General features: G+C 36.6%; 1 protein-coding gene across 13 annotated transcripts in view; it reads left to right on the forward strand.

Moving 5' to 3' along the window:
• KLF12 (KLF transcription factor 12) overlaps positions 1 to 26,611 on the forward strand; it is a 427,321-nt gene that overhangs the window by 119,187 nt on the left and 281,523 nt on the right. For all 13 annotated transcript variants that reach the window (XM_073212506.1, XM_073212515.1, XM_073212516.1 and 10 more), the window contains exon 2: positions 1,912 to 1,975. Coding sequence is in view for 6 of the 13 variants with exons in the window: in XM_073212515.1 (XP_073068616.1) it covers positions 1,943 to 1,975 (33 nt within the window). In the remaining 7 variants the exon portion in view is untranslated. The remainder of the gene's footprint in view (positions 1 to 1,911; positions 1,976 to 26,611) is intronic.

A 26,611-nucleotide genomic window follows, 5' to 3' on the forward strand; every position in this document is an offset into this window, starting at 1 on the left:
AGTTTACTTTTGTGTATGGGGTTAAACAATAATCCAGCTTCATTCTCTTGCATGTAGCTGTCCAGTTTTGCCAATGCCAGCTGTTCTATATTTTGAGGTAGTAATTAAAGGTGCAGACTAGAGCAGCTAAGTACAGTAGTGTAGTAGGGATGTACCTGGCTGATGGGGCAGTGGTGGAAATCTGCAGGGGGCTCCCCTTGCCAGATCCCACCTCCTGATTAGAGTCTTTGCTCAGAGAGAGCATCATTTCTACTTGTACAAAGGCATCACTAGTTTAGCAGAGGCTCAGGTATCTACTAGATTTACATGGAAGGATATTTAAGTGTCATTGGTAATAGTAAAAAAATGATAAATTATTAGACAAAAACTAAGAGTAAATGTATCCCTACAGTGGAGTATTATGAAATTTGGATTAAGCATTAATAAATTAAATATCATGGACAAATGCTTATGGTACATTAAAGTTTGGGGTGAAAAAAATCACAAAACCAGAATGTAAGATTAAAGCCAGTTTTGAAATACCTGGTACATTCTGCTAATAAGTTTGAACTGATTGATTTTGATATATTTGAAGGCCTGAATGACAAGATCTATTTGATAAGAACATGGTGTGTTTTAGATAACTTTTTAATTCAGGGGATACCATATTATAGTTTCATCATGTAAAATAGGGGATTAACACCCTGTATTTCAAGAGTTTCCACTATAGTATTAAAATATTGCATTTATATTATATTGCTTTTTAGTAGCATTTCTAATAGTGTAAAGGCTGTAGATATATATGTGGGGATGTGTTTTGAGAAATAAGATAGGGAGAAGAGAGATGAATTTAAAACTGCAATAAAAATTAAGGGCTACTTCCCCTTACAGTCCAAGTCCATGGAACTTGTGAATTCTACATTTCTTTAAGGCCTTATGAGTGAGTAAACTCTTTTTCTGTTCAAATGTGTGAAAACACTTACAGAGGAATCCTAGCCCAGTGCTGCCATAGGTAGGTTTTGGCACAGCATGGATACGGCCGAGAACTCCAAGGCGTGTCACTTCTTGAGTGTAATTCCAAATAAAACGTCAACTATGCCTAATAAGCTGGCTTCACTGAATGCCAAAGAAAATTTCCCTCATGAAATGGAAATTCTGAAGCAAGTTCCATAATGCTGAGAGAGAATAAATAAGAGGGCATTCAAGATAGATTCAGTTGGAGCAAATGATCTGTTGTAATCAAAATTATCCAATCCTGCAATATTATATTTGGTGAGATCCAAATGGCCCAGGGGTTTGGAAGCTTTCACAAAACATATAACTACTTACATTATATTTGTTTAGTTTTTTATAAAGTGACTTAGATCAATTTTTTAAAAAGTTACTTGGATATTGGCCAACATGGAGCCACCAAAATATTTATATTAATTATTCTGCACATTTGTATCAACTATAAATATGGGGAAAAAACATCATTTCCTCTGGAAAACAGCATTACTTAAAACTCTCTTAGTTTCTAAGTGTAATATAACCAAGTGCACCAGTTGGAGTCTTTGTGAATTCTTTTTCATGTATTAAATTTACTTTCAAACCAGTTTCTTCCATTTTCTCCTCAGCCTTCTCTCTCTCTTTAATTCCTTTCTTTTTCTTCCCTCCATCCCTTTTCTTCACCTGTGTCTTCATTATCTTGTGTCCAGGACCTGTCACAGTGTCATAGCTGACATTCTTGCCTCTATTCCCTCCTCTCTCCATTCTGCCCTTTATGTGGCTCCTAAAAAGCAGATAAACAACAAACAACTTTTTTCTTATTTATTCCACTAATCAAGAGTTTTGAATTGAGGAATTAAGATCCCCCCCACCACCAGTGAAAGAATATTATTAACATGTGGAACTTTTTCTCAGTATTTGTTTTTGTGTGTCCCTTTCTTACAGGATCAATGTGACTCTAGAAACAAATGGATGAATGAATGTCCATATGAAGAGGAAAACAATCAAGGTTGGTCAATCAACTTGTACAATAATAGTGAAAAATCATGTTTTGAACATTACTTTTGGGCAGTTCTTCTCACTAGAGCATGTGCTTGTGTGAATATGAAGCAGAATCAATCTTTGGACATGCATGTCTGTTGGTAAAGTATAATTTTTTTTTTTTCATGCACATAGTATTTAATTGATACCATATACCTGTTTTCAAGCAATAATATGTTATACTCAATTGAAAATAAGTAGTTATTGCTATGGCAATAGTTATAATGAAACTCTATGTTTTTAATTCAGAAAACACAATTTCCCAGTTGCATTCCTAGTAATTCCTTGTAAACAACCAGTAAGAATACTTAAAACTCATTACTTCTGCATAAATGACTGCTCCTGTTAGAGAACATAAAAAATAATACATTAAAATAATAGATATGCTGGAGTATTGAAGAAAGTTTTAGACCAAAACTTAAAATCACAAAGGCAGAAAATAGAAAAATAAGAGCTTAGCTACCAAGGTTATTAACGTCGCATGCATTATAAAATGAAGTTTCAATTTGAAGATGTTGAATTGCTGAACAATTGCAAATGCAGTCCTTCCAAATTCAAAGTAACTACATAAGCAGGAGTCAGCATTTCGGTAAAGTATAATTTTATTTTTAAACGCTGAACTCTCAATACATTTATAGGGAGGCAACCCTTTGCACAAACCTAGGTGTCATCAGTTTCCAGCACTTAAGCTGGAATGTTAAGGATCAACTTTGAGGTGGGTATTAAGAAATGGAAAGCCACTTGATACAACTGATCACTGAGATGGAGAAAAGGAAAGCCAGATTTTGTTTAATATATACGAGTTCCTACAAGCATAATCCCAATGCTCACACCGAATAGCACAGGATTGCTGTCATATGCTGTCATGTGCCTGCTGTCTTGGTTTTCCTCAGGAGGACAACGATTATGAAAGGCTTTTAACTTGGGTTCCTCACAGGCAAGTAAGGGGGAAAAAGTTCTGGGAATTTCAACAGTAATCAGATGCTGGCCATCACTTCTTCTGTGGCAGTTACTTGAGTTTTTCTTGAATACATACTAGTTATGATATATAAGTCACAGGAATATTTTAAAAAATGACAATATGTGAAACCTTCTCCCTTTCATAAAGTTTTTACATTGAATAGGTCTGGTAAAAAAGGCATGTGAACTCATAACTCTTTATATAACTTCACAGCACATACAGTTTCATATTTTCCTTCCCCCATTGCTCTGGCTACTTTCAAATAAATGTACATCACGCCATGACTTTCTGCCAGCCCACCTTCAGTGACTTACAAATGATTTTCCAGGTTACATCTCTCATTTAAAATTTCTGTCTTTGCTTTTCATTGCTAAAATTGCTCCTTTCTAGTATTTGTATCTGGAAAATTTTCAAAACTCTAGAGGGAGTATTGATTCAGAGACAATACAAGGGAGATTTTTGGGTGTTTGGTAATTTTCTTTTCCATGACCTCGGTAGTGCCTATATGGCCTTTACTTTGTAAGAATTAATTGTGTTGTGTACTTACTCGTATGGGGTTCAGTGGTGTTAGTAAACTGGCTCTGGAAGGTTGGGAGGGGATGTATGATCTGTTGTTCTTGTCAATTTCCATGATGTAAATATTCCCACTGTAGCTGGTTTCAATGGTTTAACAACTAGCTTGCAAGATTCCTTAAAATTTAATGATTGGCTCTCATGAGGTGGAGGTGGATTACCTGAAGAACATCATTGATAATTCCATTTATAGATAAACAATTTTATGTACTCTTTAAGACAACTGGGCAGAGGTAGTAAATTAAAATTTTCCTAGCTCATCCCAATGGAAATATGGAAATTTTCTTTACTCATTATCATGTAAAATGTATTTTTTCCTTTCCTTATCTATGATGTACAGAGTATTATTTTGTTTTCCTTCAGTTGTTACTAATTTTTTGTTTGAATGGATCAGCAGTTAACTTTATAAGTTTATTCGTTTTGACAATGTCATTGTTCTGTAACTAATTTTATGACAACTTCCTATGATGGCAAAGAGAATCAGTGTGTTACTACTTACCCTGAGGATAAACTCTGGAAATCTTGATTGAGAATAATGTTTCATGGTACATTCTAAGTGATTGTGCCTCATAGTCTAGTTCTAAAATCTTATGGGTTCCAAAATCTTTATAAAGGAAGGGAGCAGTAAGCATTTTACTTAATATGTTTGTTCCAATTAGTTATTTTTTTCTTATTGCTGTTTGTCATATTTTTTATCTGAATTTTTCATATGGATGCCTTAGAACAGAAAATACATTGATGCTTGTTTTTAAGCCTAGTTGAATCAGGTGCTGTTAGTTTTAACGAAGTCTGATTTAAGGAGAAAAAATTGCTGAGTTTGAAAGTTTATCTTGTATATTTCAAATATATTGACAAGGTCAGCATTAAGATGAAGTTTTTAAAATGTCAGCAGTGGAGATAACATTGCCATTGTCTACATAATTGAAAAGGGATTTGAATGTGGCTCTTAAAACTATTTTGTACATCTCCAGTTCACTAGTGGTGGTAAAAATCTTGCCAAGAGCCACAGAATGTCATGGGGTGCCTTTCTGTTTAGGTTCTAATATGTGTAAACAGCCTAAATAGCATTTGTAAAAAAATTTTTTGTGGCCATACCAAGAGTTTTCCAGGAACAGTCTTCATCTGCCTTTCCTTAAGATAATGCATACATATGTGTGTGTGTGTGTGTGTGTGTGTGTGTGTGTGCGTGTGTATGTTTGCATGCATAAAGTTCTTTCTTTCATTCAATTTTTAACTTCGTTGTTTTACTCAGTTTCATTGCACTTGAATTTGTCCTTTACCATCTGACATTAGAAACGATCAAATCCAAAAAAGATCCTAGTCATCCTTTATTTCCTGCTTACAAATACTAGTACAAAATCTGGTCTGTGTGCTCTGTAATGTATTTCAGCAGTTGCTCTTATTGGGAAGTGAGGTAGCTTGTTTGTGGACCTGGCTTGACAAACCTGGCTTTGCTCCATTTGTATGCCAGGCATTTCAGAATGTTTACCAAGTGCTTCTTAGCAGCTGGTTTAGAGCAGGTGTGCAAAACATACACATGCATATACATTAGTCCAGCTTACCCGATTTCATAATAAAACTTTTGCTCTGTCACTACTTCTGAACAGCTGCTTTAAGCCTTCCAGCGTTAGCAGTGTGTGAGCTTTACTTCTTGTATTTGGAAACCAAGAAGACAACAGCAAGCCTTTCTGAGAAAACTTAAATTCCCTTCAGAAAAGAGTTTGTTTCAGAGTGATGGGCATATGTAGCGTGGTTACTTTAAACTTCTTTCCATGAAGATTCTTTCTTCGCACCAGGTGGAAAGATTGTAATAGCAGCAGTCCAGCCTTTCTTCCATTTTTAATCAAGTGGACACGGTTGCTCAGAAAGCCCCAGTTGATATAAATGAAACATGTGGTCAGCGCCAGGCTGCTATACATTTGTGGAGAGTTGCTGTCTGGGCAATAAACATAGGATCAAAAAAGACAGATCTTGACTCTGCAGTTATCTGTATGATCTTTTACTAGTGACTTCTTTCAGAATTTTGATTTCCCCTGCTTGAAACTAATCGTACCTGTCCTGCCTCTTTCAAGATTTGTTGTGGGGGGAGAGGAAAAAAGAACGTATTTGTGAAAAAGATTGAAGGTTGTATCGTTCTGAAGATGTGTGTGTTACTAATAGTATTATTTTTATAGCATAAGACAGAGATTCATGACATTGTTGAGCAGCTTCGCATCACAAAGTCAATCCTTTTCAGAATCAGAAGCACCCCCAGAGATCAGTGACTGGATTCCGTGTATGTCTACATTCTGCAAGAGTTGGTGGTTACTTCAGTGTCATGTTGACTGCTATGTTGGAATTTCCTACTGCGTTTGGCGGTCCATTGTATTTCCAGGCATTTGTAATTATTAGTAAGAGTTCTTCTTTATATTGAGCCAACTCAATAGATTTGATAATGATATGCAGTAGTAGGAAAATCACATATTTATTAAAAAACCATCCTGAATTAGGTAACTCTTCTTTCAAGACACTTTACCTTTGAGGATCTTATTTCTTTTATCTGGGAAATGGGAACAAAATTGTATATAGGGATGTGGGAAACATTGTGTACTCACTGAAGTAGAATAACAGCTTTATTATTTGAAAAGATGATGAATTGCTTATTTAAGAACATTAACACATGCAGAACCCCAGCACCACCCCACCTCACACCTATTAACACTTGTTGAACATTATTTACAGCGTTTCTGTGTGCATGTATACAAGTAAATAGGGATTTGCAAAAATAGGGTCATATTTATACTTTGTATTTCCAATGAAGAGTTATTTTTTTCAGTGTGTTTTCAGTATAATGAAAGAAATAGAAACTGAATTTATACTGAAGACATTTATTAATTTCCAGTTAATGTCCTTTCACCAAAGTGATGCTATTAGTTAAGAGTTAAGGAAAGAGAAAAACAACTTTGACTTCTGGTAATTCTGTTTTTTTTTTAAATGGCTGAATTTAACTTTCAACAGCATCTTTGATGTGTGCTAAGAAAGGTGGGAATATGAATATTTCCTTCTTTCTTTTCCCTTTTCTTGTTTTACTGTCCTTCTAACATTAAGGTTATTAGCATTTATTTCTGATCGATAACCATAATTATCAAAGCTATTTAGTCTTAATTCTTGTTTTTCTCAGAAGTATGGGAACATTGCTTTACTGGTGTCTGGCGTTTGGTGTCCCTGTGAAGGCCGAAGCAAACCCATCTTTCACTTGTTCTTTTTATTCAAATGTCTGTGGACTATTTTTTTTTTTAAATAAAATGCTGAAGTGGTAGGTAGATGCAAGATAAAGGTAGAAAACATAATTTAGTGCTGTAAGAGGGCAGATGTAGATGATCAGGTCTGTGCCTATAGACTAAGTATTAATCCAAGCTAGACAAGGGCAACAAAACATGTCTGTGGACTATTTTTAATAAGTGATGAATTATATAACTTCATTGATTTTTATCTTGTTTTTTATCATTCTGTATCAGTTTTCCTTGAATCCTGCCATTAAAGTCTGACGTAGAGTTTATTATTTTGTCTTCAGATTTTAAAATTATATTGAAAGTGTATCTTTTGTTTTGTTCTCTGTTTTAGTGACCCAGTAAGTAAGTATGGTTCTTCCTAGTTTTCTTTATCTTTGATCTTCACCTTTAACTTTTTAATTTCGCTAACTGTGCTTTGTCAGTAAACATGCCCGTACTGTGTCTTCAGTCAGATTCTTCATTTTTTTTTAGTTCCCGAAGTGGCTTTTCATCTGTGTAGTACTTGATAGCTCTGTCAGCTTAGTTTCATCTGTTTCAATTATCTTGTATTTTATCATTTGGACCCTTGTACTTCTTCCTTGACATTAAATTTTTTTTAAAGAAAGACCCTTTTGTTTGTAGGGCTTTTGTTAGTTTGTTTGTTTGAGTCTATGAAATGTACTTTGTCTAAATTCTTGATCTGTTTCCGTGGGTAATTCCTCTTGTGATGTTCTTCACTGGCCTTTTACTTACACCTCTGCTTCTCTCTTGCTTTTGATATTGGCTGCGTTTACACACAGTTCCCTCACGGTCTTTTGCTCTGCTTATTACCCGTCTCTGAGTGTGCCCAGTAGTTTCCAATATTGCAGATAGTATTGGTACCCAGGCACCAACAGTTTGGGTAAGAGCTAAGTGAGACCTTGACCTGAGTTTGTTATTTCAGATACTCTTTAAATCCAGGTGTCATTTCCAGAATCTTCGCCGTGTCTGTTGTACAGCAAAACCTCTTGAAACAAATGCTCTTGTCTCCCTTCCATTAGACCCCCCTGGTGATGGAGCTAGACTCTGTAAAATGATGCTTGGGTATGTCTGGTCTTTTAGCACCCCTGTCTGCTTTCAGTTGATAGGCCTTTCATAACTGTGATTTTTTACTTTCAGGAAATTCTGTGATTTGCTTGAGGTGAGAAGAGGTATGTGTCAGCTCCCAGTGACCTCTCACCTATCAGTCTTTGACAGCGATGCTTTGATAGCCAATCTGAGTTTCTGATGGCTTTTTCTTTCACTAAAGATGGAGTAGTTTTTCTCTGTTTTGTACTTTTGCTTTAAAAATTTCAGTGAGTTTTAAAGGAAGGGTAGGAAAAAAATACCTCAACATCACCATTTTTCAGTAAGTAGTATTTTAAATGCATTTAAGGGACTCTTGGAAAGTATTGAACTTGCTATAGAGTTAAGAGCTTGATTCTATCCTCAGGCTTCCTGACTTAAAATTCTGGCCCTGCCCAGGCTTCATTTGCCTCTCTGTCACTGTTACATCTGTGATGTGTGGGTGGTGATGATGGCGATGATAATGCCCACTCCATGAAGTTGTTGTGAGGCTAAGTGGGGAAAAAAAAGTGTTAAAGCATTTGTATATTGCCTTGAAGTTACTAAGTTCTCACTAAAATACCCATTTTTATTACTTTAAGCCATGTTAGTTGTGTTTAGAATGTAGCTAGTTTGGCTTTAGTAGAATCTACTACTCAGGCCAGTATTTGTAAATACATTTTTCCTTTGACTGAAGGTAATGCTGAGATGTACCAGCATGCTTGGGAGTACTGGGTATCTTAATTAATATGTCAGCTTTTGGTCTTAGGGTCTGACTGGGGACTTCCAAATTGTTAGTGTATGTTGATAAGGAATAGAAAACATCTGGCTTTTTCTTGGAGATAAAATCCTTGAAGACGTTGCTATTCTGTGGTGGTGGGTACACACATGATCTGGTTCACTCATAGAAATGTTAACTTCTATTGTATTAAGAGGTCTCCAGAGAAAGAGAACCAACAGGAGATACATATATCCTATATGACATAGATTATTTATTATAAGGAATTGGCTCATGTGATTATGCAGACTTAGAAATCCCATCTGCCACCTGCAAGCTGAAAACCCAGGTAAAGCTGTGATGTAATTCCAGGCCAAGTCCAAAGGCCTGAGAACCAGGGGAGTCAATGGTGTTGAACCTAAGCCCACAGACAGGAGAAGGCTCCTATCCCAGTTTCAGCTGGCAGAAAGGGACAAAATCCCCCCCCTTTTTCCACTTATTGTTCTATTCAGGCCTTCAGCAGTTTGAATGATACTCTTCACCCCTGGGGAGGGCAGCTACTGAGTCCACTGATTCAAATGCAGATCTCACCCAGAAACAGCCTCACAGATACACCCAGAAATAATGTTTAAGTGGGTACCCTATGGCCAAGACAGGTCGGCACATAAAATTAACCATCACACATATCCTGCAGTGTGATTAAATCCAGCAGTCATGTACTTAGCATTTATTATTTCTTAGACACTGAGCTACAAAGACAGATTATATTTAGACCCTGCCCTCAAGGCTTCATCATTTCAGGGAAGGCAAATAAGTTACTGCAATTTGATGGGAATAATACTGTAATATATTTAATAAAACCCAGGGAGTTGGGGTGGGCCATGGGTGGCTCTCACAAGAAGTGACATTTGAATGTTGTTACATTAACTGGAAGAAATGGGAGTAACCAAGAAAAGTCACGGTATTTTGCATTAAAAAAATTTTTTTTTTAGTAAATATGAAAGTTTATTTTCTTTACTTTGGGCTCAGAAGTGCCCCGCAAAATCTCCTCTGGGGGCTAAGGGTAAATGTGATACTGAGTGACCTCATTAAGTATTTCAGGCAGAATCCACTGAGGGTCATTTATGTGTCTGAATGACTTTTCTCTCTTCTTCTCTTTTCCCTCCCTGTCTGTCTCTCTGTCTTCTTATCTCTGTCTGTCTCTTACTCACATGCTCTCATATTAATGAAAATTAACACATTTTCATTATCTGGCCACTTGATTTTAGTGGTCCTTCAGCTAAGCTTTATGTCATCCTATTCAGAGTACATTATCAAAGTAGCTCATATAATATATGTTACCAGAAAATTTCAAGTGTGCTCATAAAACTGATACAGCATCTTTTAACCGTAACAAATGCAGTTAAACAATTTTGATTTAATGAGAACATTACAGTATTAAAGCAACATTCTAATTGATTGTTTAAAAGCATTTATTGAAATATAATGTCTTTCTGGTTGATTTTATGTTATCCACATCTGTACTTTAAAAAAAAAAGTAACCTCTTTCCCCTCTCCCAAGCTGATGTTAGCTGAGAATTAATTTCTTACTGTTCTCTAAAAAGATTTCTGTTTAATAAAATCATGAATAATTATTGACTCAACAATGAGTGCAATTCTTTATCTTATGCATAATTTAGTCTCTCAGTATACCTTACATCCTAATGGAAGTAACACTCACAAATATTCCAACTTGTGAGTCAATTGATTATTAATATTCAACATGCTTTGTTTGCCTGGAACTAGTTCTGGTATCAAATTCTGTATCAGTCAGAGTTTGATCAGAGGAACAAAACCATAGGAATTGTATAGAAATGGGATTCATTATCAGGATTTGACCTCATCCCAGTTAGTAGCTAGTTAAGCAAGTTGTGTATGACGATTGCCTTCCATGCATTTGGTGCTGAGCCTGAAGTCAGCAGGGCAGGGAGGAAGGAAGGATGAGCAGGAAGGAGGTACGGGAGAGCAAGGGCATGCTCTAAGCTGTGAGGCTGGGCTGGACTCCACACAGATTTCTCCCTGCTTCCCAGCCCTTGGGGTTGCTGGGCACTGCAGGAGAAGCTGGAACCCTTCACTGAGTCAAATGCGTCATAGCCTGAGAATCAGATAAGCTGATGGAGATCCTGTGGGGCCTGCAGGAGTTTTGGGCCAGCTTGTCCCTGCACCAGCAGGGTGAGCCTGCCTTGCCCTTTGGAGTGTGAAACGAACATGACACGAACATGACTGCTGTGGTTCTACCCTCTCATGTCCACTGAGTCCCACTGAGTCCCAAGCCTCCTTCCTCACCCTTCTTTCCACCTGAGCTTCTTAGATCATAGACCTTTTGCTCATCCTGCCAGTCCTGCTTGAGGACTTGCAGCTCTGCCCCTGGGACCTGGTCTTTTAATGGAAATGACTTTCTATGTAGAAAAGCCTCATTTGCTCTGAAAAAACTGCATGGATTCACTGTTTTTGAGCTCTGCTCATCTCTTGAGAAACCGCAGGATCATTTGTGGCCCCATGTGCTCCCTGACTCTGACTCAGTTATTGGTGTGGGTAGTGGCTGTGACCACTCTGTTCCTGGGATTTTGACTGTCATCTATAATGCCATAAGCCAGTTAGGCTCAGGTCAGGGCTATGAGAGCATAGGAAAGACAAAGCATGGCAGGAGAAGATGGGAGTTCTGATTTTGTGCATGGTGGAAAAATGTGAGTTGTGTTGATTCTAGCTTAACCAGGTAGTAAAGTTTGAAGCAAAATTATGAGCAAGGATGAGATCAAGAGTTTATATTCAGACTATTTCAGTGAATTACCAGGCACAGCAGTAGGTTAAAGGCAGGGTTGACAGACAGTAACTGGAAGACATGCTCTCTGGAGAACAGCTAATAAGGGAGCAAATGTTAATTCAGCCTGGGGTTCTTGAGCCACAAAAGGGGGGAACAGGGGTCTCATTAGAGGGCAAAGGGGAATACCAGTAGCAGTTCCAAAGTGGAAGTGTGCAGGCACCAGGAAAGGTGGTGCCATAGGGCAGCTTCTCTACAGCATGGCTGCAACAGCAAGTGGCTTTTTATCTTACCTATCAATTGCTATGCCTTGGTGAGATTTCCTGTAGCTTGGTACATGACTAGGAAGTCCTGTGCAATGGGAATTCTTGGAACAAAACTAAAAGGAGTATTTGGTGAGGTGAGTGAAGGTAGACAGGGAGAGAGTATAGTATTACTGAATTTAGGAAGAAAAAAAGAAAAGCTTTTGAAAATGACCTGGCTAAAATTCCCAGAAACTCATCCATGACTCCAGAAGGAATATGGCTCTAATTTGTGATTTAGAGTAAATTCAAAAGTATAATTCCAATCAGAGAATAAGAACAATTAATATGCTAAGAAAAGATCAGTCACTAGTAGAATATCCCAGTTTATATTGGCACATACATACTGTGTGTGTGTGTATGGGTGTGGGTGTTGATGTTCTAGTTTATGGGTAAATGCTTGTTAGATTTTTTAGTTTTAATAAAAAATTTTTAACTACTCAATTATTTTATACTGAGTTGCAAATATAATTTCCATTCCTTAAACACCAGGATCATGAGACTTAAGATGCTTTAACTGGTTATTATTCCCTTTGTAGATAGTTCTTTCAGTTGGTGACCACTTCTTGTGATGATTAATGTTGTTAAATGAAATGCAAGATAGAAAACTTTATCTGTAGAATATATCATATTTATGTTTGTAAACTTTTCTCTTCTCCAGAACATACTCATTCTAAAAGGAGCAAATGGTGAAAATAGGTGGGATCTAGCAACTTCCAGATCTTTTATTTCTCTCTGTGGTAGCCTTTCTCAGTCTCTGAAATACTGAGGGACTTGTCGAAGGTTGCCCAGCAGTTAGTGGCAGAGCTACATATATCTAATCCCTGTTGAGTAACATTTATTTTTACATCATTTCTAAAAGTGCCATCTGGATTGAAAGACCCCAGCAAAGAAGTCATTGTGGAGATGGTACTTGTGAAGATACCTGTGTGGGAGGAGGAGAGAGAGAGAGTGATTACAAGTAGAGGATAGTAACCACAATTTTTTTAAGCAGTTAAGTGATAGATGTACATACTTAATTTCTTCTGGTTCTCTGTTAGGACTTATGCATCTTAAATGCTTGCTTATCTAGCTGGATAATTATTGCAACTCTACCTTATATTTCAATTCTCCCCATAGGCTTTGAAGATAATTGAGATATCATATATTCTATCATATATTCAAAGGTGGACCTGGCGTGCCTTTTGACAGTTCCACAGGCCACAGCTGGCCAATTTGGTGCAAATAATCAAGGGGAGGCAAAAAGAAAAGGCTAAGAGATTTCTGTGTTGCAACTATGAATGAGAATTGACTCCTCTTCCCTGGATTTCATCAGTTATAAAAGAGCTGCTTATTTTTTGTTCTGCCAGAAAAAATATATGTTGTTCTAATACAAGAATCTAATTATAGTGGAAAACTCTCTAATGCTTTATGAATGAGAAGTTGTATCCTTACTTTGCCATTCACTGTGAAACTGAGATACTGCTAAAGACTCAGCAGAAAAACAGTTCAGAGAAAGAACAGTTGCTCTTTCCACTGAAATTTGTCGGCAGGATGAGAGGGTAGACTGAGTGGGAGCACCGGGCCAGCTCACTGTCGTTCTTCATATGCCTGCTCGGTCTTGTTAAGTAGTCCAGGATGTGTGGTCTGTGCTCAAAGAGATGATGCTATTATTGCCATTAAGAGCAGCTTTTTCTAGATTTTCTTATCTGGTAATGCTGAAAATTTAGAACATGTGTTTTAAAAATGTAGAAATTTGGAGTTAAATGCATCTAACTATAAGAATTATCTCATTCAACTGGATAATGTAAATAGAAGGAAGAAGATCAACAAAAATGAAGTTATTGCTCACGGTTGCACAGCCCATTATAGACTGGGAGGTTTGGGAGAATGGGAACATGATTACTTGGAATTCACAGATGTTAAAATCCAATTTAAGTAGGTAGGTTTAACTTCTGCCCATTTCTGACTTTAAAGCAAAAGGTGCTTTAGGTATCTTCTTGATGGATATGTCTTGAATGAATGCTTGAATAAATGGATGGATGGAATATAAGAGCAAAAGAAACAATGAGTGAAAGAAAATGAGATGGCATTTCTGTTATTTTTTTCCTTCTTTGAAAAAAGTGTTAAAGAGTATGGATCATGTGTGATGGAAGAGAAAGAAAGATCCTGAAAAATTGGCAAAGGGGTCACACAAAACCTGGAACATTTCTTTAATTCAGGCTGACTCTTCCAGTAAGTAGTAGTCAAGGGAAAAAGGTCTGGCTTACAGGAATTAACTATGTAAAATATGTCAAAAGAAGAATTTTCTTAAATGGTTACCCTACACAGCTATGCTGATGACATGGTAAAAATGCTGTTTATTTATTACTTAGGCTATGGTGAAACATGATGACAAATATGAAGAAAGGTACTTTCCTATACTAAGTATATTTGTGCTTAAATTAATAGCCTATGTATTTATGATAGCTCAACAGTTTTATATTGAGGCATCCAGCAACATGGTTTTTTCCTTTTTAATGGATAATGTGCTTTTTTTTTTCCAAATGAAAGTCGTTTTTATTTTATCACTTTTGTTTTGTATTATTTTTTTTTTTTGCAACAAAAAACTCCCTGTCCAAGTCTGACTAGCTGAACTGTTCAGACTGAGGAATGGAGCCAGGCCATGGGCACACCCCTGGTCCCTTTATGTGCTTTTTCTTTAGTTTGATAAGGTGAGTGTTCTGATTTCTCCTTAATTCTTTATTTCTTGTGTTTTGGTATTAGAAATTAAGTTTTGATTTTTGTGTTACTATAATTGCTTGTGTGATGACTATATAGCCTTAATAAAGCAAATCCTAGCCAACTAACTCATTTTATTCAAAATCAGTAATTTTAAAAGTTCTTAATTAAACAAAATAATTTTTTTCTAGTTGAAAAAGTAGTGGCAGATACTTTATTGAATCTATTAAGTATTAGATGGATATAAAAGAACATATATAAGTTATAAGACTAACAAAAGGAGACACACAACTAAGGAAATAGAATGTTTCCAAAGATGGGGGGAAAAGATGGTGGTGTGAGAAGTGAGGCAGAAAACTCCTCTCAAGATCCCATAAAACATGAAAATACAGCAAATAAAACTAATCCTAAAAAAGTGACCCAAAGACTGCAGAACAAACTGCCTACATTTGGGGAAAAGAGAAGACCTCAAAGAAAAAGGTGAAGTAGCAAAGCTGCGACCTGGTGGGATCCAAGCCCTCCCCCCCACCATAGCCCACAGGCAAGAGGAAGAGAAACAGAGCAGGAAGGGAGTAGAAGGCCAGGACTGCTGAACACCCAGCCCTGGAGATCTGGGAGCTCAAACCCACGTTACATACTTCTCTGGAGATTAGTGGCATTGGAAAGCAAAGACAGTTGGAATACTGAGAGACTGAGATTCCAGCAGCTTGTGGAGAACAGGTTCACACAACCAGCCCACCAGGAACAGAAGAAAGGCAGACAGTTTGAAACTTCCCAGCAGCAAGAGGGGAACTAAAGGGGCAAAGATTACACAGAACTTACTGCTCAGGAAAAAGGACAGGTGGACAAAATTGGCCTGGGGTACTCAGCCCAGCAGGTTGGAAACTCTCAGGAGCTTCAGAGGTTTGGCTCCATCCCTCTGGCTTGCAGTGCAGCCCCAAGCCCCCCCACTGCAGTACCCAGCCTGTTGCTCCTTTCTCCAAGCAGATGGTTCTGCTCACCTGCTGCCCCCGCCATCGCACCAGTACAGCTGAAGGGTAGCCCTCTTTACAGCAGCTAAGGGGGCCTAGCACAGAGGCTCTTCTCTGCATGCTCACCCCACTGGACCTGGCAGTGGAGGCAGGTGTTACAGCTTGGAAGGCAAGAAACCTTTCAGCCAAACTCTTTCCTCCCAGCAGGTGCCAGTGCTGCTCACCTGAGACCCTCACCATTGCTGCAGGTGCTTGGCAGCTCCAGAGAATAAAGCTTGTGGGAACTAGAGGGCACTGCCTACATAGTTATTATTCCATAAGAAACACTAAAAAAATGAAATGGCAAAGGAATTTGGTCCAAACAAAATTACAGGAAAAAGACACCAGAAAGAGAGCTCAGTGAAACTGAAATCACCAATCTTCTTGATAAAGATTTCAAAATAGAAATCATAAACATGCTCAGGGAGCTACAGAAAAATATTCAAGATCTTAGGGAAGACTTCAACAAAGAGATTGAAACTTTGAAAAATAAAGTATCTGAGCTGAAACATACAGTGGAGGGATTTAAAAGTAAATTAGATGAGGTAGAGGAGATGGTAAATGAAATAGAAATTAGAGAACAGGAAAATGAAGAAACTGAGGCACAGAGAGAAAAATGGATCTCTAGGAATGAAAGAATAATAAGAGAGCTGTGTGATGAATCCAAACAGAAAAATATTCACATTACAGGGGAACCAGAAGAAAAAGGGATAGAAATACTTGCTGAAAACTTCCCCAGTCTGGGAAAGGAAATAGTCTCTCAGCTCATGGGAGTGCAGAGATCTTGACACAAGGAACCCTAGGAAATAACACCAAGACCTATAATAATTAAAATGGCAAAGATCCAGAACAAGGAGAGAATACTGAAAGGAGCCAGAGAGCGAGAGAAAAGATCATTTATAAAGGAAACCCCATCAGGCTATCACAGACTTCTCAGCAGAAACTTTACAGATCAGAAGGGAGTGGCATGATCTATTTAATGCAGTGAAACAGAAGGACCTGTACCAAGAATACTCAGCCTGGCAAGATTGTCTTTTCAATTTGAAACAGGGATTAAACAATTTCCAGATAAGCTAAAGTCGAGGGAATTCACCACACACAGACCATCTCTGCAGTGTATCTTGAAGGGACTGTTCTAGATGGAAGTGCTCCTAAGGCTAAAAAGCTGTGACCAGAGAAAATAAAACCACAGTAAATGTAATAGACCAATTATTTACTAAGCAAATAAAAAATTATATCAACTACTCACAAAGTTAGTCAAGGGATACACAAAGAGTACAGAAAATGACACCTAATATAAAAAGTAGACAAGGAAGAAGGGGAGAAAGAAAAAAAAAAGAACCTTTACATTGTGTTTGAAATAGTGTAATAAGTGAATTAAGACAGACTGTTAGATAGTAAGGAAACTGCCCTTGACCCTTTGATAACCACATATCTAAAACCTACAATAGCAGTAAGTACATATCTATCGATAATCACCCTAAATGTAAATGAACTGAATGCACCAATCAAAAGACAGAGATACACAATGGATAAAAAAAAACTCATCTATATGCTGCCTATAAGAGATTCACTTCGAACCCAAAGACATATGCAGACTAAAAGTGAAGGGATGGAAAAAGATATTTCATGCAAATAATAGAAAAAAGTAGGAGTAGCAGTACTTGTATCAGACAAAATAGATTTCAAAACAAGGAAAGTAGTGAGACAAAGAAGTACATTATGTAATGATAAAGGGGTCAGTCCAAGAAGAGGATAGAATCATTATAAATATCTGTACCCTTATAAGAGCACCCAAATATGTGAAACAAATACTAACAGAATTAAAGGGGAAAATATAATGCAATGCATTCATTTAAGGAGACTTCAACACACTGCTCACTCCAAAGGACAGATCAGCCAGACTTCTAGAAAATAAGTAAGGAGACAGAGTCACTGAACAGTGCATTAGAACACATGGTTCTAATAGACGTCTACAGAATACTCCACCCAAAAGCAGCTGGATACACATTCTCCTCAAGTGTACATGGAACATTTTCCAGAATAGATCACATCCTAGGCCACAAAAAGAGCCTCAGTAAATTCAAAACATTGAAATTGTGTCCGCCAGCTTCTCAGACCACAAAGGTATGAAAGTAGAAATAAATTATGCAAAGAAAACAAAATAGCCCACAAACACATGGAGGCTTAACAACATGCTCCTAAATAATCAATGAAGAAATGAAAACAGAGATGAAGCAATATATGGAGACAAATGAAAACTACAACTCAACAGCTGAAAACCTGTGGGATACAGTGGAGGTGGTTCTAAGATGAAAGTATATAGCAATACAGGCCTACCTCAAGAAAGAAGAACATTCCCAAATGAACAGTCTAAACTCAAAATTAATGAAACTAGGAAAAGAACAAATGAGGCCCCAGGTCAGAAGAAGGAGGGACATAATAAATATCAGAACAGAAACAAGTAAAATTGAAAAAAATAAAACAATAGAGAGAATCAATGAAACCAGGAGGTGTTTCCTTGAGATAATCAAAATAGATACACCACTGGCTAGACTTAAGAAAAAAGAGAGTGTACACACATCAACAGAAATGAGAAAGGAAAAATCACTACGGACACCACAGAAATACAAAGAATTACTAGAGAATGTTATGAAAAATTATGTGCCAACAAATTGGATAACCTAGAAGAAATGGACAACTTTCTAGAAAAAGAAAACATTCTAAGACTGATGCAGGAAGAAACAAAATCTGAACAGACCAATTATTAGCAGTGAAATCGAATTGGTAATCAAAAAACTACCTAAGAACAAAACCCGTGGACCAGATGGCTTCATGGTTGAATTTTATCAAATATTTAAAGAAGAGCTAATACCTATCCTCCTTAACTTTTCCAAAAAGTAGAAGAGGGAATACTTCCAAACTCATTCTATGAGGCCAGTGTCAGTCTAATACCAAAACCAGACAGATGCCAGAAAAAATGAAAATTACAGACAAATATTGCTGATGAACATAGTTGCAAAAATACTCAACAAAATTTAGCAAACTGAACTAAAAAATACATTAGATACCTCATCCATCATGACCAAGTGGCATTTATTCCAGGGATGCAAGGACAGTACAGTATTTGATAATCCATCAACAGCATACACTACATCAACAAAAAGAAGGAACAAAATCACATGATCATCTCAATAGATGCTGAAAAAGCATTTGATGAAATGCAACATCCTTTCATGATAAATACTCTCAAAAAATTGGGCATAGAGGGCAAGTACCTCAATATAATAAAGGCCATGTATGACAAAACCACAGCCAACATCATACTTAATACTGAAAAGATGAAAACTTTTCCTCTAAGATCGGGAGCAAGACAAGGATGCCTATTCTCACTTTTCTTCAACGTAGTACTGTAGGTCCTAGCCACAGCAATCAGACCACACAAAGAAACAAAAGACATCCACATTGGTAGGAAGAAGTTAAACTGTCACTGTTTGCAAATGACATGACATTGTACATAGAAAACCCTAAAGAATCCACAAAATACTGTTAGAATTAATAGCTAAATTCAGCAAAGTTGCAGTATACAAAATTAATACACAGAAATCTGTTGCATTCCTATATACTAACAATGAACTAGCAGAAAGAAATCAGGAAAACAATTCCATTTACAATTGCATCAAAAAAAAATAAAGTACCTAGGAAGAAACCTAACCAAGAAGGTGAAAGACCTATACTGTGAAAACTATAAGATACTTATGAGAGAATAAAGAAGACACCAATAAATGGAAATACATCCTGTACTCATGGATAGGAATAATTAATATTGTCAAAATGGCCATCCTGCCTAAAGCAGTCTACAGATTCAATGCAATCCCTGTCAAAATACCAATAACATTTTTCAACGGACTAGAACAAATAGTTGTAAAATTCATATGGAACCTCAAAAGACCCTGAATAGCCAAAGCAATCCTGAGAAGGAAAAACAAAGCTGGGGAGATTATGCTCCCTTAAGCTCTACTACAAAGCCACAGTAATCAAAACAACTTGGTACTGTCACAAGAACAGACCCACAGATCAATGGAATAGAATAGAGAGCCCATATATAAAGCCACGTATGTATGGCCACTTAGTATATGATAAAGGAGCTATAGATATAAATGGGAAAAAGACAGCCTCTTCAACAACTAGTGTTTGCAAAACTGGACAACTACACGTAAGACACTGGATTATTGTCTAACTCCATATACAAAAGTAAACTCAAAATGGATCAAAGACCTGAATGTAAGTAATAAAACCATAAAAATTGAAGAAAATATAGGCAAAAATCTCTTGAACATAAACATGAAAAACTTTTTCCTGAATGCATCTCCTCGGGCAAGGGAAACAAAAGCAAAAATGAACAAATGGGACTACATCAAACTAAAGCACATCTGTACAGCAAAGGACACCATCAGCAGAAAAAAAAGGCATCCTACAGTATGGGAGAATATATTTGTAAATGATGTATCTGATAAGGTATTAACATCCAAAATATATAAAGAGCTCATACGCCTCAACACCCAAAAAACATAGCCTGATAGAAAATGGGTGGAGGATCTGAACAGACACTTCTCCAAAGAAGAAATTCAGATAGCCAAGAGACACATGAAAAGATTCTGCGCATTGTTAATTTTCAGCGAAGTGCAAATTAAAACCACAGTGAGATACCACCTCATATCAGTTAGTATTGCCAACATACAAAAGACAAGGAACAAAAAATGCTGGCGAGGATGCGGAGAAAAGGCAACCATCCTCGTGTACTGTTGGTTGGAAGGTAAATTAGTTCAACCATTGTGGAAAACAGTATGAAGGCTCTTCAAAAAACTAAAATTAGAAATACCATTTGACCCAGTAATTCCACTCCTTGGAACTTACATAAAGAAAACAAGATTCTTGATTCAAAAATGACATATGCACCCCTATATTTATCGCAGCACTCTTTACAATAGCCAAGATATGGAAGCAACCTAAGTGTCCATCAGTAGATGAATGGTTAAAGAAGAGGTAGTACGTGTACACTGTGGAATATTATTCAGCCACAAAAAGAAAAACAAATCCTAACTTTTGCAACATTTATGGAGCTAGAGGGTATTATGCTCAGTGAAATAAACCAGGCAGAGAAAGATGAATAATAAGTGATTTCACTCATTTGTGGAGTATAACATCAAAACAAAACTGAAGGAACAAAATAGCAGCAGACTCACAGAAGCAAGAAGGAACTAGTGGTTACCAAAGGGAAGTGGTTGGGAGGGGGTGGTTGGGGAGGTGGGCAAAAGGGGATTAAGGAGCACTATAATTAGCACTCACAATTTAGGTAGGTCACTGGAAGGCGGTACAGCATGGAGAGGACAAACAATGACTCTATAGCACATTACTACATTGTTGGAAAATGATTGCAAAGGGGTAGGGGTGGGGGGACTTGATAACATGGGTTAATGTTGAAACCACAGTGTTCATGTGAAACCTTCGTAAGATTGTGTATCAATGATGATTAATTAAAAAAAAAGGATCAAACATGCACTAAATAAAAGAGAATATTTCCAGTTTTTTAAAAGATGATTTTTTAGTCCCAGATATGAACATGATCCTGTGTTTTGTTTTACAATTTCCTCTTTGTAATGCTTTTCAGCATATATAAGTACATGTTCATGAGCTATATATTGTTTACTTTTGCTTGTTTGGGGTTGGTAAGTTACGTATTTCTATACATTTATACATTTATTTTAAGTATTCCAATTTTTTGCCATAAAAATTGTGTTAATTTCCTAGGGCTGCTACAACAAAGTAAGAATCTGTGCTTTAATTATTTTCTTACTCCTCTGGAGTCTAGAAACCCCAGATGAAGTATTAAGGCAGCTGATTTCTTCTGTGGCCTTTTTACCTTGGCTCATAGCTTGGGGAGGACTGTGCCTTCACCTGGTCTTCCCTCTGTGTATGTCTAATATCTTCTTAGAAGAACACCAGTTTCTTTGTATTTGCACCCAACATTTTTCTCTCATTTTACCGTAATTACCTTTGTAATTAAGTCACATTCTGAGATACTAGGACTTCAGCATATGAATTTTTGGGACACAATTGAGAACATAACAAGGATGTTCACAGTTGTTGAATGATCATATTTTTAATTTTGCTGTTTCTGTACTTGAGTGTCCCTTTTCATTTTACTTTATTTATTTCACACTGATTATTTTTACTTTCTTCATTTCTCCTTTTATTTCTTTTGATAAGTCCCTCCTGGGATTTGTCCATTTTGCAGTCTTTTAAAAGAGTTCCTTTTTATTTTGTTGTTTCTATTCTATATTTGTTCTGTACTTTATTAATTTTTTGTGTTTATTTCTCCCAAGTTCTTTGAGTTTATTTTTGTCTTTTTTGCTTTACAGTTACTAAGCTAGTTAATTTTCAATTTTTATTTTTTTTACTCTTAAGTATTTCGGTGATTTCTCTCTAAATGCAGCATTATCTGTATCTCCTGCATTTTGATAGGAAGTACTTCTTATATCATTTAGTCTGATTTATTGTATGTATTCCATTATAATTTCTTCTGAGTGTCCTTAGTTACTTAGAAGTTTTAATTTCCAAATGCACTTCCAGTTGTTTTTTAATGACCAAGCATTAACTTCATCCTGTTGTACTTACAGTTTGTTGTCTGCTTGATACTAATTCTTCGTGGTCTTGGTATATGGCCTAGTTCAAGGACAGTTTCTGTAAGTGATTAGTATGTGTCTGAAAAGAATGTATGTTCACTTATCAGTATGTATATTATTCTACATTTATGTAGTAGATAAAGCTTTTTAATTCTTTTGCTCAAAATTTCTATAACCTTACTGAATTTTTTGCTTGGCTACTCTGCCCATGACTGGAAGCATTGGCTGAAATTTCTAATTACCATCATGGCTCTGTCAGTTTCTTATTTCTTTAAGTTTTGTCTTTTTATGTTTGGAACTGTGCTAAGTAGGTGCACACTCAATTTACATTTTTAAATACTCTTAGAAAGTTAACCCTATGTCTCATTACTTAGTGATCTTCTTTTTCATTTATAATGTACTTTTCCTGTATGTCTTTTTTGTCTGAATTTAATATGCATACTTTGGCCTCTTTCAGCATTGTGAGGATGTTACTGCCTCTCACTTTAAGTGCAGTCAGAGTCAATGGGAGACTGCAAGCAGGAGATTCATGACATGAGCTTCTCTATGTAAAACGGATTAGAACATGGCAATAAACTAGAGTTAGGCAGGCTGTTGTAGGCTGCATGGGGTGGTGGCTTGGCTTGGAGCATTAACACCTGAGATGGAGGTAAAGAGAAATCTTACCTTTCAGATGGAGAATTGCCAGGTATTGGTGATTGGATATGAAAGAGGAAATGTGTGAAGGACGAAGTTTCAATTTCTACCTTGAACAGCTTGTTCCTTGAAATGATCAAGTTTGAAGCAGTAGACAAGCATGCTCCAAAGTTCATTTTTGTACATGTTAACTTACTTAGTTTTCAAAAATACGTTGAGACTCTCTGAAAAACAATTTTCATATTTGCTGCCTTAGTATAAAAATAAGCTTGATGGTATATCAGCATGCTGTGAGCTTTCTGTCCCTCCCTATTAGTTAATAATGTAACTTTTTTTTTTGATGACTTAGTATGTGCTGGACACCGTGCCCATTTTTCTGGGCTTCAGCTGTGAATGTGGTGAGTATTAGTTTGCGCCTGCTCTGAGTTTAGTAGTAAGTGCAGACCTGTACAAAGACATTTATCAGTACAGTGTAGAAGCAACACTGGTGATAAAAGTGTATGGTTCTGTGACAGTACAGATCAGGGCACCTAACCTAGATTTGCTCTGGTAAGTATTGTGAAGATATTCCAATGAAAATGAAGCTTAGGCTAAATGAGATCTAAGTAAGCAAGGGGCAAACCAGAGAAGGGTTAGGGCAAGAAAGAGATCATGGCACCCTTGAGGAACTATAGAAAAATTAATAGGACTGGAGACTAGAATGCTAATTTTTAATGCTAATAAAAATCATAACTGTTGAGAGAAGGAGGAGCCACCTTACAGAGTCTTACAATTTAGGAAGTTTGGTATTTATTGTGAAAACTGTGAAGAGGTGCTTTTGCAGAGCTTTAAGGAAGAAACTGACATGATGAACTCTTGAATGTATGTAAAAAGGACGGGATCGGAAGTAAGGGAGTCCCCGCCAGATAAGGGGATGCTGCTGTTGTGAGGAACTGGGTCTGGGAAGATGGAGAAAAGGGGATGGATTTGCAGGATGTTGAGAAGATAAAGTAATGAAGATTTAGTTATCCAGTGCATTTGGTGCTGAAGAAAAGAAGGAAGCCAGAAATTGCCCCAAGATGTGATTTGAGCCACTGTGTGGATAGTGCTCCTGAAAGATCTGGTTTGCAAAATATGGTATCTTTTGAGATTGGTATTTCCTGGGAGAAATCCAAGGGGATTTTCCAGTAGGTATATTTGGGCCTGTTGATCAGGGGAGAGTTCCAGACTAGAAACTTAGGGAGTCAGTGATGTATTGATGGCAGTTGAAGCTGTCAGAGTAAATGAGATCACCCAAGTAGTGTTTATGGTAAGAGAAAAGAAAAGTGGGAATGTCAATCATGGAGAGAGTGTGTATAAAACAAGTACACAGGCTGTAATGTAAGAACATGGTGAGGTGCAGTAAGAAGGTGTAAACTGTCAATGGGATTTGAAAGAATGGAGTAATTGTAACTGTTAAGAGAGCTGGAAAGTCTTGTTCAAGTGAGACGATCATTGACGAATGAGGATTAATATCAAACAATTGTAAGAGAATGTTCTAAGCAGAAGGAATAATATAAACAATCACATAGAGGAAGTAAAGAAGGGCAAAACTTTGGAGACCAACGACTAATTTGGGACAGAGAAGAAAGGCCACTTGGGGCTATTTTACAAAATATCTAATGCATTATAATATTAGAATGTAACTCAACGTATTTGAATTAATTCCATTAGCATACCTTGTAAAAATGTCTTCTATATATTTTATTATTGATAAGGCCACGGTTAACAGTTTTGTAGGTATTTTTTATTGTGTATTTCCCCCTTGATGTTACTGATTGAACTCCTGAGGTGCTTTCTGAAAATGTTTTGTTTTTAAAAGAAATGTTCAGGTTGTATTTAAGGAAATTTATTAGCACTGAATTTACTTACATTTGACTTATTAAATAAGTGAGTAAACATTCATTAGTTATTGAATTCTAGTATTTAGAGGAAAAAATGGTGAAATAATGAAAGGTAATTTTAGACATATTTTATTTACACTTGCCGAGTAACAAAAAATTGAGGGTGAATAAATGGGAGAAAACTTTGTCTTTCCAAACTTTCTATATACATTTTTATTAAGATAAAGGGACTTCTGGCATTATCAGGTTACTTTTGTGTTGCATAGTAGATATATAGTTGATTGGAATTTTAGGTATTTAGATGAAAATACTTGTTTCATGAAGGAAGGATTAATTTTTTTGTGTGTGTACAATGATAATGTACAATTGAAAATCCAGGTCTTAAATTTCAAGATTCCCTTTTATTCAATTATTGAGCAATTGGTAAGTTTGTTGGCTATATAGAACTCTCTGCCTGGCCCTCTAGAGAAGTAGGAAACCTATGCTGTGCTCTTAATGTTTGTCAACTAGTCACTCAGCAAAAGATTGAAATTCATTTGATGTTCATCAGTTAGATCTGTTCAATGTTCATTCTAGTTGTTTTCCATGGCTTTTTCACTCAGCATTATTTCTTTGAATTTTTCTCTTGGTCAAGTAGATTTCATTGAAAGGTAATCTTAAGAAAATATTATATGTTCATGCATTTCCCAAGATATTTTATGTTTAATCATATTAATCAACTACTTTCCCTGGAAAACTGTCCATTACCTCAATCTGTTCTAATTTCATATTAGGAAAAATTAATACTGTAATTACTTGAAATTTTTTTCTGGCCATTTTTGGGGTCCTTCTCTACAGGATCAGCATTTTTCAGTTTGTTCTTCAGGCTTCTTATCCTTTCTCCAATAAAAAAAATGTACTTGTTTTTCTCCTCTGTATTCACTAAAATTAAATTCAGCTTTTTTTCCAGATCAGTAATTCAATTCTTAGCCATATCTCCTCATTTTCAGCCATGTCTCCTCATTCCCTTGCTGTTCTTACTTTATTTGTTGGTACTGAATTGGTAAATTTTTGTTCTCCATTATGTTTTGATGACGCTGTTAACATCTTTCCAATTTCTTTCTGTGGTCTTACGATTCCATCTTTGAGCTCTTATTCACTGATAATTCTATTTTGAAGTCCTGTAAAGTGAAGCTTGCCATTTTTTGGCTGTTTTCTTTTAGGAATGAGTGCTTTTTTCCTCCTTTGCACACTGGTTCCATCCCTTCCCTCTCTTGATTTCCTTCCTTCCTTCTTTATTTCTTTGTATGCTGTGATATTTTTACATCTGACCCCTTCTGCTCCATCTTTTCATGTGAACAGATATCTTATTTGCTAGGCTACAGTGTTGGTTAATCTTTCATCCATTCTTTCATACTGTAGTTGAGACCTATTCCGTTTCCCTTGGTGGCTACATTTTGAAAATTAGTTTTATTGTCTCATCCATTTCACTGTAATACAAGGTGAGGAGTGGGATGGATTTTATTTGGGGAAGTGGAGGAGGGAAAGGGCTTGGCAGATTTTTTGCAAACTCGAAATGTTCTGTGCCTTCTGTCCCCATTTTGGCCATGCATGGACAGTGACATCCTTTCAAAGGGAGCACTGTGGTATAAAACTTCCCTACAAAGGCATGCCAGCTGTTTCTGCACCTTCTAGCTAAGGTACTCCTTCGTGAAGGTACTCCTTAGGGAGTTTAGTGGTGTTTTGTTTCATATTGAGACTTCCTTCTTTTCATATATGAGCCCTTTATTTATTAAAGAACTGAAATTTTTTTCCAAAAGGTAATTATTTTAAGTATTTAAGATTACTTTGAGGCCAGTAGAAACATCTTCAGTGTTAAGTAACAAGATCATTTTATACATTTTCTTGAGCAAAACATAACTAGACTTTACATTTCTCCTATTTGTATGTTGCTATTACACCATTTCCTGTTGTCAACATAGAAAGAATATATTGCATATCATCTTAAATTATTGTCTCGTTAGACATCCTGGTTTTCTAAAG

This window comes from Manis javanica, chromosome 9 (assembly GCF_040802235.1).
Source record: "Manis javanica isolate MJ-LG chromosome 9, MJ_LKY, whole genome shotgun sequence".
NCBI classification, from domain to species: domain Eukaryota; kingdom Metazoa; phylum Chordata; class Mammalia; order Pholidota; family Manidae; genus Manis; species Manis javanica.